This window comes from Xyrauchen texanus, chromosome 1 (assembly GCF_025860055.1).
Source record: "Xyrauchen texanus isolate HMW12.3.18 chromosome 1, RBS_HiC_50CHRs, whole genome shotgun sequence".
NCBI lineage: Eukaryota > Metazoa > Chordata > Actinopteri > Cypriniformes > Catostomidae > Xyrauchen > Xyrauchen texanus.
Genome location: NC_068276.1, coordinates 28,701,022 through 28,716,900, shown reverse-complemented (window position 1 = coordinate 28,716,900; position 15,879 = coordinate 28,701,022). Strand labels below are relative to the sequence as shown.

Below are 15,879 nucleotides of genomic sequence, written 5' to 3'. Positions count from 1 at the left end.
AGGCCCTAATAATAATCATAATCCTTAGAAGAACAACAGGGTCAATGCACTTTCAGTGCTTTGGTCCTAATAATCCTTAGAAGAACAATAAGGCCTCTGCACTTTCAGTGCTTGGGCCCTAATAATAAAGGTAACAGCATTCAGAGGTAACTGTACAAGATTGCATCCTTTGCCATGCAGACAATGAAGCGTTTTACCTAAACACTGGAGGGCACTGCAGGACAATACAATTATAAATGGCTGCTGGTCTCAGTTTGCGAATCTGTTATGACACTTAATTGAAATACTTAAAATTAATAGAGCAGTACTTGTTTGGTATTTTAATATAATCTTATACAAGCCCTTGCATATCCTTAAAATATGTGCTCAGAAACGGAACATATTTTGGTTTAAAAAACAAAAAACAAGAGTACATTTACAACACTCATACATCACCTCTGTGTCTTAATGTGATAGCACATGGCCACTAACCAATAAACACCCTTGAAGGATTTGTCACCCAAATTTAATTTCTTGTCAACATTGTCATCAGCTGTGTTCTCTCTGTCTCAGGTTCCATCTTTAAGATGGAGGCCATACCGTCACTGAAAGCCTTACCGAGTCTATTAATAACACATAATTTAAAACAATCCCTCTCCTGACAAGGTGCAGAGAGTTTGAACAGTGTTAATGATGAAAAATAGGCCCACTGACTGTATTCATGAATTAATCTGTCATTCAAGCACACCCTCTACATTTCCTTGGACTGCTTTCAGTAATGTCTTTTGAGTGCTGAAATCAGAGCTATCTGTTTTCTGGCTCCCTTGAAATATATTTCAGGTTTTGAAATGCTGAATTAGAAGTGAATAATAAAATATTACTAATCTGTTCCAATGAAAGCTGATGGCTTGCCTGTAAAATATTCTTAATTCATTTTATTGTTTGCACATAACTGCCAGATGCCAGAACTGAAACTATTTTGTGGAACAGTGAGCAAATGATTGAGTGTGAAGGCACAAGGACAGAGCAAAATGATACAGACAGCTGCTTTGCATCAGATTGGAACAGGCCATCCATGGTCATTTTGACACCTTTGGCATTATGGCATGTCTGGGCCTCATATCAAACATTTCATCCTCCCAAACTGCTAAATTGCTACTGGAGAACATTCCAGAGCAGTCAAAGCCATGCAGGTCAGCCGTGCTATCTGCTCTCGTGGATAATACCAATAAGTTGAAGCTTCCTGATTGGCTTTGTTAAATTAATACCAGCAGCTTGTTGATCTGTGGCATAATGTGTGAGTGCCTGAAGAATGCATCTGCTGGCCATGCCATCACTGACCTAGGCAGGAAAGCATTTCATCATAATATATGGAGACTTAGATAAAACACTTGTTTGCTTCTCTCAATGGGATTGTGGCATCTCAGTAATTAATGGTATCTGCAGGGGTGACTTGCTTTTGGCACATGCTAAATAAAACTAATCCCCAGAAATACTAAATGTAATGTAACCTAAGATTTGCAGTATAACTTCTAACTCACAGAAGTGTAAGTGAATCTGGGGAATTTGAATCATTATAGAATATCATAAAATGTCAACAAAATCCTTACATTTATTTAGCATTTTATATAACATCACAATGTGGAAGCAAAATATTAAACCAATAGACCTTACGGCACTGACCTCAAGTGCAATAAGCTGTTATGAAATAAAATGAATGCAAGCAATAAAGACACAAAATCACACCTAAGCACATAAGCGTAGGATGGAGGGAAGACATGGGGACCATAAGCAAATGAAGGAAACCAATGATATATCTTTGCTCTGTCATTTAATCATCAACATGTTACAGGGGTCAATTTCAGGACAGAGGACAAAGTGTCACAGTTTCTCCGAACCCCGAGACAAGCCCATTACGTCTCCCTCTCATTTCTTCACATCTTCTTTTGTGACTTGAGCTGTAAACAAGTGAATGGAACAGAATTAGATGGCATCCTCTATTTATATTTATAGAATAAAAGGCTACCAATGTAGCATTAGCCACTACAAAATTACCAGTAAGGTTCAGAGTAATCTATTATTTACTTTGAGAGTTCTACAAACATGCATCATTCCAAAAGAGAAAAATTCACTATTTTCTGTTTAATAACTGTCAGATAGTATGAGGAATGTTTAATCTGTAACATTTAAGTGATCCATTTTGATTTGTCCACGAAAAAAACATCAACCATGGATTAGTGCAGCTGGCGATATAGTTTAGATTTACTTTTAACTGAATACTCATGTTCAACAGTAATTTTTCTGTTGCTCAAACACAATTTTAGGTGACTAAAAGATTTCTTTATAATTTGAGAACTGTTTGTTCAGTTTTCTAACGTCATTGGTTTCCCAAAGTATGCGGTTATTGAAACCGTTTTTGAAAAGCTCCGTTATCTGTGGAGGAAAACTGTTTAAGTGAGACTGTGGATGAGAAGCACAAACATAGCTAAATCAATGTGTTTTCAATGAAAATGTGTTGGTGTAAACATGGCCATATGCTGTGTCCAATTTGCTCTCTATTCTCTGCATATTGCACTATATTATACTATATATAATCAGTTATTTTGTGGTGGTTTCCAAATTCTTAGTGAACAAGAATTCACACTTCTAACACTTAACACGTCTCCTAGTGCTTTCAAGCTACATCCAAAATGGCCGTTTTCCAATCAGTGGGCATTTTCAAACTGGGATGGGCATATTTCAACCGCTTTACACGATTTGCTTACTACATTCAGATTCCCTACTTTAATTGGATAGCTAAAAAATGCCCATACCGGTTTGAAAATGCCCACTATTGTTCTGCAGAGACCTTTACTTCACCAAACTTGGTACAGACCTTCAGCCTGTTCTGGAATAGTCTTCTATTTTTATTCTAACTAATCAGACTTCAAAACCAACAAAAACTGGAAAAGATGGGCTAGCAGCATGCTAGTTAATTCAAACTCCAACTGTCAAATAAAAAAAAAAAAAGAGTAGACAAACCCACAGAGGACTTTAATTTGTTTTAAAGGTACTGTAAGCAATTTTAGTCATTCTGGAACTATGGTGAGACTGAGCTGTTGAATTAAACAGGCCCCTCTTTCAAAAACCCCACCCTCAAATGATGCGGTTGTACCATTGAGACCAACACCAAGCAGCAGTGTGTGTTCTCAGGATTGTCAAACACAACGGCTGAAAAATAGCGCCATCAGCTGAAGACTGTTATGAATCTGAATATGGCATAAAACTGGAATGATCCACTTTGACTCCTACACTCAGAACATGCAAAATTATTGACTGGCAGAAAGCATATACGTTTTGTGATTGGCTGATCAAAGAATGAGACTGTGGCCCATGGACACATTTTTGTTTGCTGTTTGCAAAGTCTACTGTAAAAGAGACGTGAGTGAAGTTTCAAACACATGCAGTGAATTGCCACTAGTTTCAGCCTTCCTCAGCTCAACACTTGAATCTCAAATAATGTACATATTCACAAAGCATGGAGTGATGGTAATGCATTGAACTTACAATTGTAAGGAGCTGTCTTCACTGAAGTTATGCTAGTTGCTACCTTCTCCATTATTTACAAATGTTTTGTTAGACAAGCAATGCAGCCAGGTAACTCTGCCCCTTCCGCACCATATGGCAAGCAGAGAGCGCTGAGTGCATGAAGTGTCTAACATGTACAGTTGAAGTAGTACATCATCCGGGCACTCATAGTATACTTCTTTTTGTTGCATTTTCTGCACTCCTTGCACAACTTCCACTTCAAATTGATGTAAAATAGTGCAGAACTGTGTGGTTTGGGACTCGCCTATTGTTTTATTGTAATGTACTGTATGTATATCCATAAAACTTCAACAATTTAAAATTTGTATTTTATAAATTAGTAGGTTAGGGGGTTAGATTTAGACAAGACTTTCAGACAAGGCTTTGTCAAGTCAACATCAAAGTTCTATTTTTTGCAGTGTACACTGCACAACCATTGTACACTCACAAGTGCTATATTGCCCATAATCATATGTAGAAGACTTCTGAGCTAAAAAAAAAAAAAAAAAGAAAGAAACTACACACAAATTATACAGTAATAAACAATAAATTTTTAGGATTAACTCTTAATGCCAAGTGTTTTATCTTTCTTGATTAACTAAGGCAACATTATAACTCTGCACTGTGCACAAAGGAAATGCTAATTTGATAGTTGCTTCAAATATTTAGATATTACCTGTTGATAACATATTCATCTAGGTCTAATCAATTAATGATACTGATGACTTTATTACTGCTTTAGGGACGGATGAGGATGCTATGTGCAAGTAGGTCTTCCCATGGCCATGAGTACATAAATGCTGCCCGGCTTGAGTTTATTTCAGGATATTAAAAATAATAATAATAATAATAAATTCATGTTCATAACGCATTATATAAAGTCAACATTCCAACAACTTTGAATGTAAAAATGTTTTGTTAGTATATGTAGAAATTAACATTTATCAAGATTTATAAATTCTGTACAATTATTGTTCATTGTTAGTTCATGTTTACTATCATGTTAACTAATGTTAACAAATAAAATACCAAATTATACAAATACATACAAACAATCTAAACAAATAAAATTAAACTTCTGGTGCACCAAGTCACATGACATAATAGCATGATGTTGATTTCCAGGAAACGCTACTATTGGAGCAGCACCAACAACAGTGCTTATTGAAACCTGTTTGGTTGTAAAGAGCAGCATCTATAGTTTTGTTTGATATGCCGCTTTAAAAAATCCATTCATATTTTGCACATCAGCGCACTGATACAGATGAAGTCCACATATGTGGAAATTAGGACTGCGTTCCCTCAAGTGCATTCACTCCTAAAATCCGACCAAAAGTTCAGTTTCAGGCTACGGATGATGTTTGGACCACTCAACATGTTTGGCAGACATGGGACGATGATAATTTGTACATAGATTCTGAATTTAAAAATGCAAAATTTTATTTTAACATGGTTGGCAGTGATGCTGACCATAACTTTTAATAAGAATTATTAATTCAGCTTTATAGAAAATAGTGTGTATATAAAACGTCTCAGAAACATGAATAACCAACACTCCTGGACACAAACTATTTGATGAAAAAAATCTGACTTTCTATAGCTTGGTATTGCTTACAATTTCACAACTTAGTCCTGCTGTCCCCATATGTGGACATCAATTTTTAGAAAAACTATTTGCTTTAGAATGTTGTTGTTCTTGTTGTTGTTGTTGCTTGTTTATTATGTGCTACTAAAAAAGGGAAATGGAAAATGCACACAGCAGTCGTGCGGGGGTCTCAAGAGGTTAAAGTTTAGTGTACAATTAAGTGACTAAGTTGTACTGTAAATGCAACAGCTTCAGCTGGTGTACAGTATTTACAATATATTTGAATTCACTCACTCCTTTTCCATAAAGAAATATGTGACATCCATTAGATTGGGAATAGTGAATGAGTGAAAAAGCAAAATCAGATGCAGTTAAGTGTTTTATAAAGGGAAGTGCAGGCAGTGTGGGTGTGGTGGTAACACACAGGGCGCTATCGTGCTTACCTTGGAGACATTACACAGAGCAAATCTGAGCTTACTGTTTACTCACGGGCTGAGGGAATGAGGGTGGTAGGGAATGTGATGGAAAACAGGAAGTAAGGAGGAAGTATTAAAGTGTGACACACTTCAGGAATCATGGATCATTGGAAAGGGATCCATTCTGGACCTTGGGCACACCTCAAGGTCCAATCAAACGGTTATTCACCAAAATGAAACATTTTGATGTATGTCAGGACACAATCAGTTTATTTGAAAGGTTTGTATCAGTGTGTAAGTCATGTTACTGTGTAGTAACATGACAATCAGAAGTAGAACAGAACTGTCCTTCTAGACAGAATGACAAAATAAAATTTTGATACAAACAGAAACAACAAATTTTGCTTCATGTGTCTCAGCATATATCTTTCATTTGGTCATAACATAAGAGTATTCTCTTATGTTATGAATTCAGATAAACAACACATTATATTTGACTACTGGTAGATTTAACCTTGTTAATGTGGAATGTGTTGAAATGTACAAGGCTGAGGAAGGTTATTGGCTGGCCGAGAAGGAATCACATGACTTTTCCAGTGCAAATAAAAACAAGTTTTACAATTTACAAGAAGAAAGTTCTCAAATAAGAACTCTCCTGTAAATGTATGGATAAATAGAAAAGTCATATTTGTGTTCAGTATATCTAGCACTGACTCACTTCCATGTCATAATATTAGCAGCAAATTATGCTAAGGAAAACTGTCAATAATTCCTGAGTTAGAGGTGGTACTTACAACGGACTTCCAGTTTGCATTCTACCACGTCCTCTCCACTGGCATTGATTGCCTTACAAATGTACACACCTCCATCAAATGGACACGGTTTACGGATCTCCAGAGTAAGCACACCCTGATTGCTGAACATCCGGTACTTGGCCTCGTTTGTAATATCCATCTTGTTTTTGTACCATGTGATTTTAGGCTGCAGAAGACAATGGAATGTTTTTAATTAGGGAGATGGAAACAGATTATCCTCAAGTTTAAAGGATTTGTTCATCACAATCATTTATTCACTCTTATGTTGTTCCAAATACTTTTCTTTCTTCTGTGGAACTCAAAAGAAGCTGTTGCAGAATGACAGCCTCAGACAGCCTCACTTTCATTGTAAGGAAAAAAAAAGATGCTATAAAAATAAATTGTGACTGAGGCTGTAAAAAGCATATGGGTTTGAAAAAACATGAGGAACAACAGAATTTTCATTTTTGGGAGAACTAATGTATCCCTGTAAAAGTTTTTACTCAGGCGATATGTTAAGGTGATGGCTTAGATAGTGGCCCATCCTTTTGTTTTTATTTCTTCAGCCCTGTCGATATCTGGGCTAAGATATCTTGTTTTCATATACATAAATCATGTGTAAAACAGAATGAAGCTATCAGAAACATTTCAAAAGCAGAGCGATAATATTCTGTATTTTAAGGACATATAACCTCATGCTCACCTTTGGGATGCCTCTTACAGAGCAGCTGAGTGTAGCGTTGTATCCAGCTATAACCGAACGGCTCACGAGAGGATGTGTGAACTTGGGGGCCTCAGAGAAATCATGCTCTTTGTAACTGGGAGGTTTGTATACAATGCCTGAAACAGCAATGCCACACATAAGACACAAGAAAGGGCCATAAATGTGATATAATATCCAGAAACCAACCTGATTTACTATAAGTCAATGGTTTCAAATTAATTGAATTTGAATAGTGCCTTACAAATGTAGGCATGTATGCAAAACATGCATTTTGTATTTATATAATCAAGCCACATAGTATTAAAAATAATACTGATTAATTTGTTGTTCAATTAAATACACTGACTGCAATGTGTATTAGACTAAACGAGAAGCTTGATCCTAATGAACCTGACAGTCTCTTCATCTAAACATATAATTCTAGCAGTAGACTCCTGTGATCTACCCTGCATATTAGTGTGCAGGCATGGATCAAAAGTAGAAAGAATCTGTCACCCGTTTTCTGGATGTAGGCACTGTCTTTGGAAAGGCAAGTCTCTGGACTCAGACCCACCATGTTCATGGCGTACACACGGAACAAATATTCATTCCCCATGATCAGGTCTGACACCACACAGTTAGTGCGGCGATACTGATCATACACTGTGTACCATTCCTTCAAAGAAAAAAAAATATTTTTCATCATATTATACATTGTATTGAACAATACATTGCAAGACATGTTTAAATAGCTTGTAGTACCACCTGTTTACTCCAGAAGGCAGTAAGTCAACTTTCAGCTGTATGAGCAACTCACAGTTTATATAGTGAAGAAAACACTTCAGTAGGCAGAACAGCACAAACATGCGTTACGTTCTTACATTCAAAACACTTGAAGGAGCGCAAATGCGAACTAAGGGATCTCAAGATGTGTTTAAAGATTGAGTATTAAACTATATTTAACTTGAAACAGTGACCTAAACATTTTATTTTTATGACGCAACACACCCGAGACACGACACAAGCATCTGTCTGACGCAGGTGTAAATTGACGGTCCTTAAACAAGCTCTCATAATAAATCTCCAACTGATTGACAAATTCACTTGTGAAATGGATTGCTGTGAACTGACTTATGATTGACTTATGATCAATAATATGGTAGTAAACAATACATTGTATTCTAAAGCCGCTTTTTGTATCATCTTATCAATGATTAACTCTTATGCCACAAGAATGTGATGCATTTTAATTATCAGAATTTTTGTTTATTTTATATATATATATAATTTAATATTTAAAGATAACTATGTATAATTATTTCATCATTATATATTGAGTTATTGTTATATGATTGGCTTTCTCAGCAAATATTTGTATATACGATTAATCGTGATTAATTAATCAGGACACCATGTAATTAATTCGATTAAAATGTTTAATTGATTGACAGCCCTAATATATATATATATATATATATATATATATGGTAATTCATATAAGTAAATCGAATATATTTTGCTTTTAACCATAAAGAAAGTAGTATTATTGTTGTATACTTGAGTTGTACAGTTGGTTTAATGTAGTTTATTTGAAAAAGAATATGTTGGTTTCATAAATTTTGACCACCAAATTGCATTGAGTAATTGCACTGAAGTAATGGGTAATCGGAAATCCATTAAATTACAAGTAATTCTCATATTAGATGTTAATATAAATTATAGATTATGTTGTATTTTAAATAAAAGTTCACATAAATTGTTATTGTCTTGACATCACACTGGTTTTGCTGTGGTTAATGTAAATGTAATTATTTAAAAAAATATATATATATATTATTATTAACAACTTTTATATTTATGAATAACAATCTTTTACATGTATGAACAGTTAATAAGTTACTAATGACTTACAATATCGTTTTAGATGAAAACCATCGGGTTATGAAAGATATATAAGCTGATACAAAACTGACCCGCTAATGCAAAAGGTGTTTGCAGATTCTGAACGCAACAGGAGGGTTAGGATCAGTTTTCAGAGGATGTATCTTGAATATAAGTGCATTTTGTTTTCCAATTTTCCATCTTCAGGTTTTTCACTTATTGTATGCATAATCCCACTAAATGTATTATTTTATTTCTTATTTTCTAACAGCTTTTTTGCAGTTTAACTATTAAAATGGATATAAAATCAAAACACTACATGATATGACCTCATTACATTAACCACTTTGTCCTTTTGATTTGACCAGCATGCAGTATGTGAGTATCCTATGTCACCACTTATAACTGCTAATCTGCTTTACACAGTAATGTGTTGTGACATATTTTAAACAGTGTCATGTGAGCACTCTCGGATTTCTCTGGCTTAAATATTAATTGATATGGACAATAAGGCAAAACATCGTAAGATCATTATGACATTTATTGAACCAAACTGTCATTACTATGACAGTGCGAGCAGTTAATGTAGACACTGGTAAGCCACCTGCTCATGAATGTGCCCGAAGGCCTGCAGTGCTTTTATATTTAGCACCAGGGCATCTCTGGTTTCGGACTGAGATTGTCAAGTGAAACTTGATAATCCAGTGTCTTCCTGCCTGCTGCTCTGGACACAGCAAGAGGAATAGACTGGCTCTGGTAACAATGTGAGGTGAAACCTGAACCAAGTGCTTTTTATTTAGTTGCTAACCTTACTGGCTCAAGAGCACAAAGGGGTAAAGAGAGCACTATAATGACAGCACTTAAATCAGGGCAAGGTCGCAAGCTAAGATTACAGCATGCCTGTGCCGTAGGGGGGCACAGGTGTGCGGCAAGGGTCATTTTGGAGCTATGTACTGGATGTTCTGGATGCTGCGCACAGTTCAGTACCACTGGCCAACTGCATGTCACAAGAGAGGCTTAAAACTCATCTAGTGTCCAGGCAATGCTGTTCCACTGATGAATAGTGTACATACATTACTCATTTACACTTATTACAAGCTTAACTGCTTTAGGCTATCAGTGGAGGGAGGCTTTATAACATTCTTGATGTAATATTATTTGTTATTTGTAACATTATAATTTTTTTTTAAGTAAAAGCCCTATATTGTGACATCATATCCTTTGTTTCAGGAAATCATGAAATCATTTTGCACACTCAAAGCCTAGTGTGACTTTGGCTTGACTCTGCATCAAAGAGAACAGACATTGGTCATATGCTTCCCATACAAACATTTTGCCATTAGACAATATTAAAGTATAAATCAATTACTTTAATCTTTCTTAGCCAGGTCAAAACTTGGCATGACTTATTACTGTATTATTACAGTAATATTTGTCAATTTCAGCAACATAAAAATTTTCAGGTTTGAGCTTACCATGGTTTTCTTGTCAGCCTTTTGGATGATGTAGCCAGTGATGTCACAGTTGCCATTATCCTTGGGTGGTTTCCACTCCAGGGCAACGTTAAAGCCCCAAACTTCCATCACCTTTAAATTCTGAGGTGGACCTGGCAGGTCTGATAGAACAAGGGAATGAAATGGGATTTTTTTTATGTCTACTTGTCATCATGGACACAATGTGTACAGAGATTTTGAGCTCTTTAGGATAACACAAGCTGTTACTGTAAACTGTAAGCACTTGCCTATCCTCTCTCTATCAATGAATTAACTATTCCACTAAATTAATTACTAGATGCTACTCTTAAACAAATGTACAGTGGGGTCAAAAGTCCGAAACCACTTTAAAATCGAGATTTAAACAAAAAAAGTTTTAGGATTTATATCAATATAAATCAAAAGCTAGGACACAAAATTAAAAAGAAATATGTAAGATTCTGGACTATTTCTAGGCCACTAATCAATGGAAAGCACTTTTTTTTATTTGTTAACTCAGTTAACTACTGTACAAATGTTAGATTTTCTTGCTTCCACTAAAGAACTCAATGTGGAGAATTTGGAACGTTCTCAAATCATGCTGGGATAACACAGATCATCACTTATGGAGTCCATACCATAGTAAAAATGTGGACAAACCACATACTAAGAAATTTAGGAATTTCAATTAAACTTTTCACTCAAATTGTTATTTTGATAATTCCACTTGACATGAAATGCAAAATAGAATTAAGATTGTTTGGACTGAAGTAACTAAACGGTGTGTAGTAACTCACCTACGATCTGTAGGTCCACACTGGCCTTGTCCTCCATATTCTCAATCTGCACTTGAAGCTCATACTTCCCAGAATCCTTCATCTCTGATCTCCTAATAAAGAGGATGGTATCGGTGTCACTGTTCCTTACGCTGACCTTCTTAGGGTCCAGTGGCTCATCGTTTTTTGTCCAGGTTACTTTAGGACGTGGTTTACCCTTAAACAGGAGGTGGGTGAAGAATGTGTTAAAATCACTCATTGGTCACTGACTTTTTACTGTTCATTTATATTACTGAAAAGAAACAAAGAACAAGTAGTTAAGTAAATGTCAAAAATTAAAGGTTGAAATCAATGTTGAGGTGTTACTCATATTCCATAACATTTTGGTTTTGTATGTGAAATACATATGTAAAAAAAAAAAAAAAAAAAGCTATATGTTGATGTATCTGAAAAGGATTTTTATATTTTATGAGCCATCACAGAGTCATGCCATAGAACAATCCATCTGCCCATTGGGTGTGTTTATGTTTGTGTATTTGTGTGTGTTAGCCCGCTGTGTTTTGGACACCAAAGTTCTCCACAGGGGTTTTACAGCTGTTGTTCAGACTTGTGTCATTGACTACTATCTGTATGTACAGTAGCCTCTCTCATTGAATTTCACCCTTAGAGCTCAGTGTGTTTATAGTGCGGATGGCAAGGGATAGAGGCTGAAGAGCTTTGCGAACTAGATTCTGTAAATAAACAAGTGGACAAGTTATAGTCTAGCCAAGCACTCTGACGCTCTAGTTGATGGAAGTTGTTGGAGGTCAAAGTCTGAATCAAAAGAGGATAGCCAACTGTTTCACACTACGTCAAATAATACTACTATTACACAGCAATATGGAAATTTGTTGGATGTTTTCATACCACTGACATGATGCTTTCTAAGAAACTACTACACTAAACAGTTTACATTTGACCAAGGTTATATGTTCACATCAAGGATTGCATAAAAGCATAAATATTTCAGGTGTGTTATAAACAAAATTAGAAGAATGAAGAAGACAACATTTTCTCACCTGGAAGGGGATTACCAGGTTAGTAGTGTCTCCTACTTTCCTGATAATTGTCTGACGAAGGTTACGGGGGATCCAGATTTTGGGGCGCTCTGCAATGAGAGAATGTAAGCTAATTTTATTTTCCCAGGTGTGTGATATTTAATCAAGCCAGCCACCTCTGCACTTCAATTAAGAGAGTCAATTAAATGAACTAACATAAAATGTTATGGTCTTTCTCTGGATTATATGAAATGTGTTGACCAAATTGAGTTTATGTACCACACATATCTCTTGTGGCTGTGACTGTCTGTGCTGCTTTGTAACTCACGCATGATCTCGCGGATGGTGACTGCCTGTGGCAATGCAGCAGGTGGGCTTGGGCCTGCTATATTATATGCCTTCACACGGAACAGCATCTTCTCTCCAGTTGGCAGGTCACGGATGTTAACGGAGGTCCTATCTGTGAGACCCGCAAATGCAGGAATCCATTCATCAGCTACAGATAGGAAACACACAGTTTAGACAAATGACATTGAGAACTTTTAGAAGTACTGTTAGGGATAATATGCATGCAGAAATGTATTAAAATAGGGTGTAAATACAAATACATAACAGTAGTCTTTATGTAATCAGGTATGATGGAGAGAATTAGAACCTATTGTGAATATGACTTCCAAGAGGGTATTCTTGAAAACATTTACAGGAAAAAACATGGTATAAGCCAGCTTTAAAGAAATAAACAGCAGCATACCAGCAGCATTATCTGTCCATTTCTGAAAATGAGCCATATGAGTTCCATAAAACAAATATTAGAGTGCAGTGGATTTACAGATAAATCTTTGCAAGATTTATTAAATCTATTCTGAAGTGGATCCAGGATTTGATATGAATTTAGGAACTGTGCAAATTTACCTGTACAGCCCCATTTCATTAAAGCTAACTCTAAGGGTAAGCCTGATTCAGTAAACTCAGCCTCAGATGCAGGAAACATCTATGTTTAGTCTTTTAAGATTATGCCTCAAGATTTTTTTTTTTACTAGAGAAATGGGCTCTTAGAAACATATATGCAAGTCAAGCTTGCATTATGATATAATGAGTTTTGTCACAGTTTTTTTTTTAGAAGAGTTAACTTTTTTTGTCTCTCTTTCTCCAATACTTAGTTTTTAAGATCTGTGAAATGAACATTCAAACCACACTATGCCTGATGTTTTAAGTACAATGTTCATTCAAACATACTTACAGCCTTCCTTGCAGTACTCAACCCCATAACCATCAAGTTCAGCTGAGCCTATCTTCTCTGGAGCCCTCCATTTCAGCGAGATGGAGGTATCACTGATATCATCCACACACAGGCCAATTGGCTCACTAGTAGGAGCTGTGGGCAGGAAGTTGATAAGCATGAGATGGTGATCCACACAAAAGATAAAGAGCTAATAACTATTTATTAGTATTAATATTCTGATTTTGTACAGTGATTTTTGTATAGTAAGCCTTTTTTTTGTTTCTACAGACAGAGAGGTGTTTACTGTGGTAATTAAATCCCACAATGCCCTACCAAGGCCCTCAGTACACTGCCCCAATTCAAACAAGCCCATCCACACGTCTCTATGATTTTCTGGTGTTGTGATAGTGTTGCGGGTGATTGGTAGGACATTGCTAGATGGTTACGAGGGTGTCATTAAACTTGCATCACGGCTCCAAGAGAAAAGAGGCCACTCTCATGTCTCCATGCTATAAGATTGGGTCGCATTTTTTAACTGAGCCATGCAATTTGAAATTATGTTGTAATATAGAGTAGCTTTGTCAACAGAAAGCAAGCCAATCCTTAGGATGTATTTTGAGTTTGAACATTTGCTGTACAAGACGTACACTGTTATTAAGCAGCAGAGACAGATCTAGACACATCTTAGTATGTGGCAGGATTTAATTGGACTTGTCACTGTAGTCTCCAGCAAAGTTCCACCGAACAATGTGAGAAGGTGAACAATGTGAGAAGAGCAAAGCCCTGTACCCTTAACAAGGAGCCATGGAGCTAAACAACCACATTTAAGAGAGGTATATCTACACTTACCTTGCAGAAAACCCTCACAGTAACCCTTTCATCCCAGACAGGAATAACTGACATTGCTTGAATGAGTCTGAGGTTAGTAGTGATAAGGGCCTCCTAAAGATTTACATGCTGTCTGCTCTGATTTGTAAGCAAGCCTCAGTCTAAAATGTTCTTGCCATATATAAGAGGCAATGGCATGCTCAGGTCAAGCTGTATTTATAAAGACTGGGAACTTGCACCAATCTAAGAACATCTATTAATATCTGGCCAAGTTAGTTTCCAACTATAGTTTTTTTCATGAACTGCAAACAACCATTTCTCACTCTAAATAGGAGGCTAGTTGATTCACCAACTTATCAGCTATAGAATGCTGGTGATTATTAAAGCCTTAGATGCAACAGTTCATAATATGATATATGTATTGTAAATTCCTTCATGCTCTATTGAGACAATGCAACAAAACAATAGCTTAAAGCACACCATTGTGGAAGCCTAAAACATTAGACATTGATTGAAGTTTTGCTTTGCTTTTATAGTATAGTGTGATGTTTTCATAAGAGAACAGTTCTTGAAATATACTAATATTTCATAATATAAGTATACAGTATATATATATATATATATATATATATATATATATATATATATATATATATATATATATAGATAGATAGATAGATAGATAGATAGATAGATAGATAGATAGATAGATAGATAGATAGATAGATAGATAGATATATATATAGGGATAGTTTTTGGGATAGTTCACCCAAACATTTATGTTTTTTCATAATTTACTCACCCTCATGTTGTTCCAATGCCACATGACTTTATTTTTTCTGCGGAACACAAAAGGAGATGTTAGGCAGAATGTTAGCCTCAATCACCATTCATTTTAGTTGTGTGGAAAAAACACGCAGTAAAAGTAAATGGTGACTGAGGCTAACATTCTGCCTGACATCTTTTGTGATCCAAGAAAAAAAAAAGTCCACCACAAGTTTGGAATATAATGGTTAGTATGTGACGATGACAACATTTTCATTTCTAGGTGAACTATCCCTTTAATAAAAGATAGTGGTGAATAATAAAAAAGCCAAATATTTGCCACTATCTCCCCAACAAATATAAATATGTTACATAGACAATGGGTACATAATCCATGCATTATCAGGCTCCACAGAGAGAGTTAGAAATAGAAGCGTACTGCCAACAGGTTCAGGCTCTGGTTCCGGCTCTGGTGGGGGGGCAATTTCCGCTGGGGGTGCTTCAGCAGCAGATGGTGCCCCCTCCTCTCCTGGTGGAGCTGCTTCTCCCGAAGGAGCTCCATCTGCAGAAATAGTTTTTTCATCTACAGGAACTGCTGCCTCTTCAACTGGAGGTGCTAGAGCTTCAACACTGGCCTCTTGCACAGGCTCTTCTGGAGGTGGTGCTTCTTTTGCCTCTGGCTCTTTAGTCTCCGAAGGACCATCGGCCAGTGGTGCATTGGCCGGTGGTGCATCAGCTTGTTGTGCCTCAGCTGGCTTCTTCTCAGCAGTCTTGGGGAGCATAGGTTTGGTCATTTTGTCTCTGGGTCACTTCAGACTGGTATGTTTTCCAAGTAGTGCCTCCTAAAAAGTGTC

The 15,879-nt window shown here is 36.3% G+C and overlaps 1 protein-coding gene across 1 annotated transcript; it reads right to left on the bottom strand.

The window, feature by feature from the left end:
• Nucleotides 1-868: 868 nt before the first annotated feature.
• LOC127646789 (myosin-binding protein C, cardiac-type-like) lies at nt 869-15,879 on the bottom strand. The gene is made up of 10 exons (XM_052130691.1): nt 15,465-15,879; nt 13,451-13,585; nt 12,539-12,706; nt 12,232-12,320; nt 11,195-11,390; nt 10,401-10,540; nt 7,561-7,720; nt 7,045-7,181; nt 6,342-6,528; nt 869-1,937 (listed from the first exon to the last, which is right to left on the bottom strand). The coding sequence occupies exons 1-10, from the start codon at nt 15,817-15,819 to the stop codon at nt 1,906-1,908; spliced, it is 1,599 nt and encodes a 532-aa protein (XP_051986651.1). The 5' UTR covers nt 15,820-15,879; the 3' UTR covers nt 869-1,905.

Excerpts from the sequence above, each read along its gene's own strand:
- LOC127646789 (XM_052130691.1), bottom strand. The coding sequence starts at position 15,819 with ATGACCAAACCTATGCTCCCCAAGACTGCTGAGAAGAAGCCAGCTGAG. Across the intron at positions 13,586-15,464 it reads AGAGCCTGAACCTGTTGGCA|CTCCTACTAGTGAGCCAATT; the intron begins GTACGCTTCTAT and ends TCCTGCCCACAG. Across the intron at positions 12,321-12,538 it reads CACCATCCGCGAGATCATGC|AGCGCCCCAAAATCTGGATC; the intron begins GTGAGTTACAAA and ends CTCTCATTGCAG.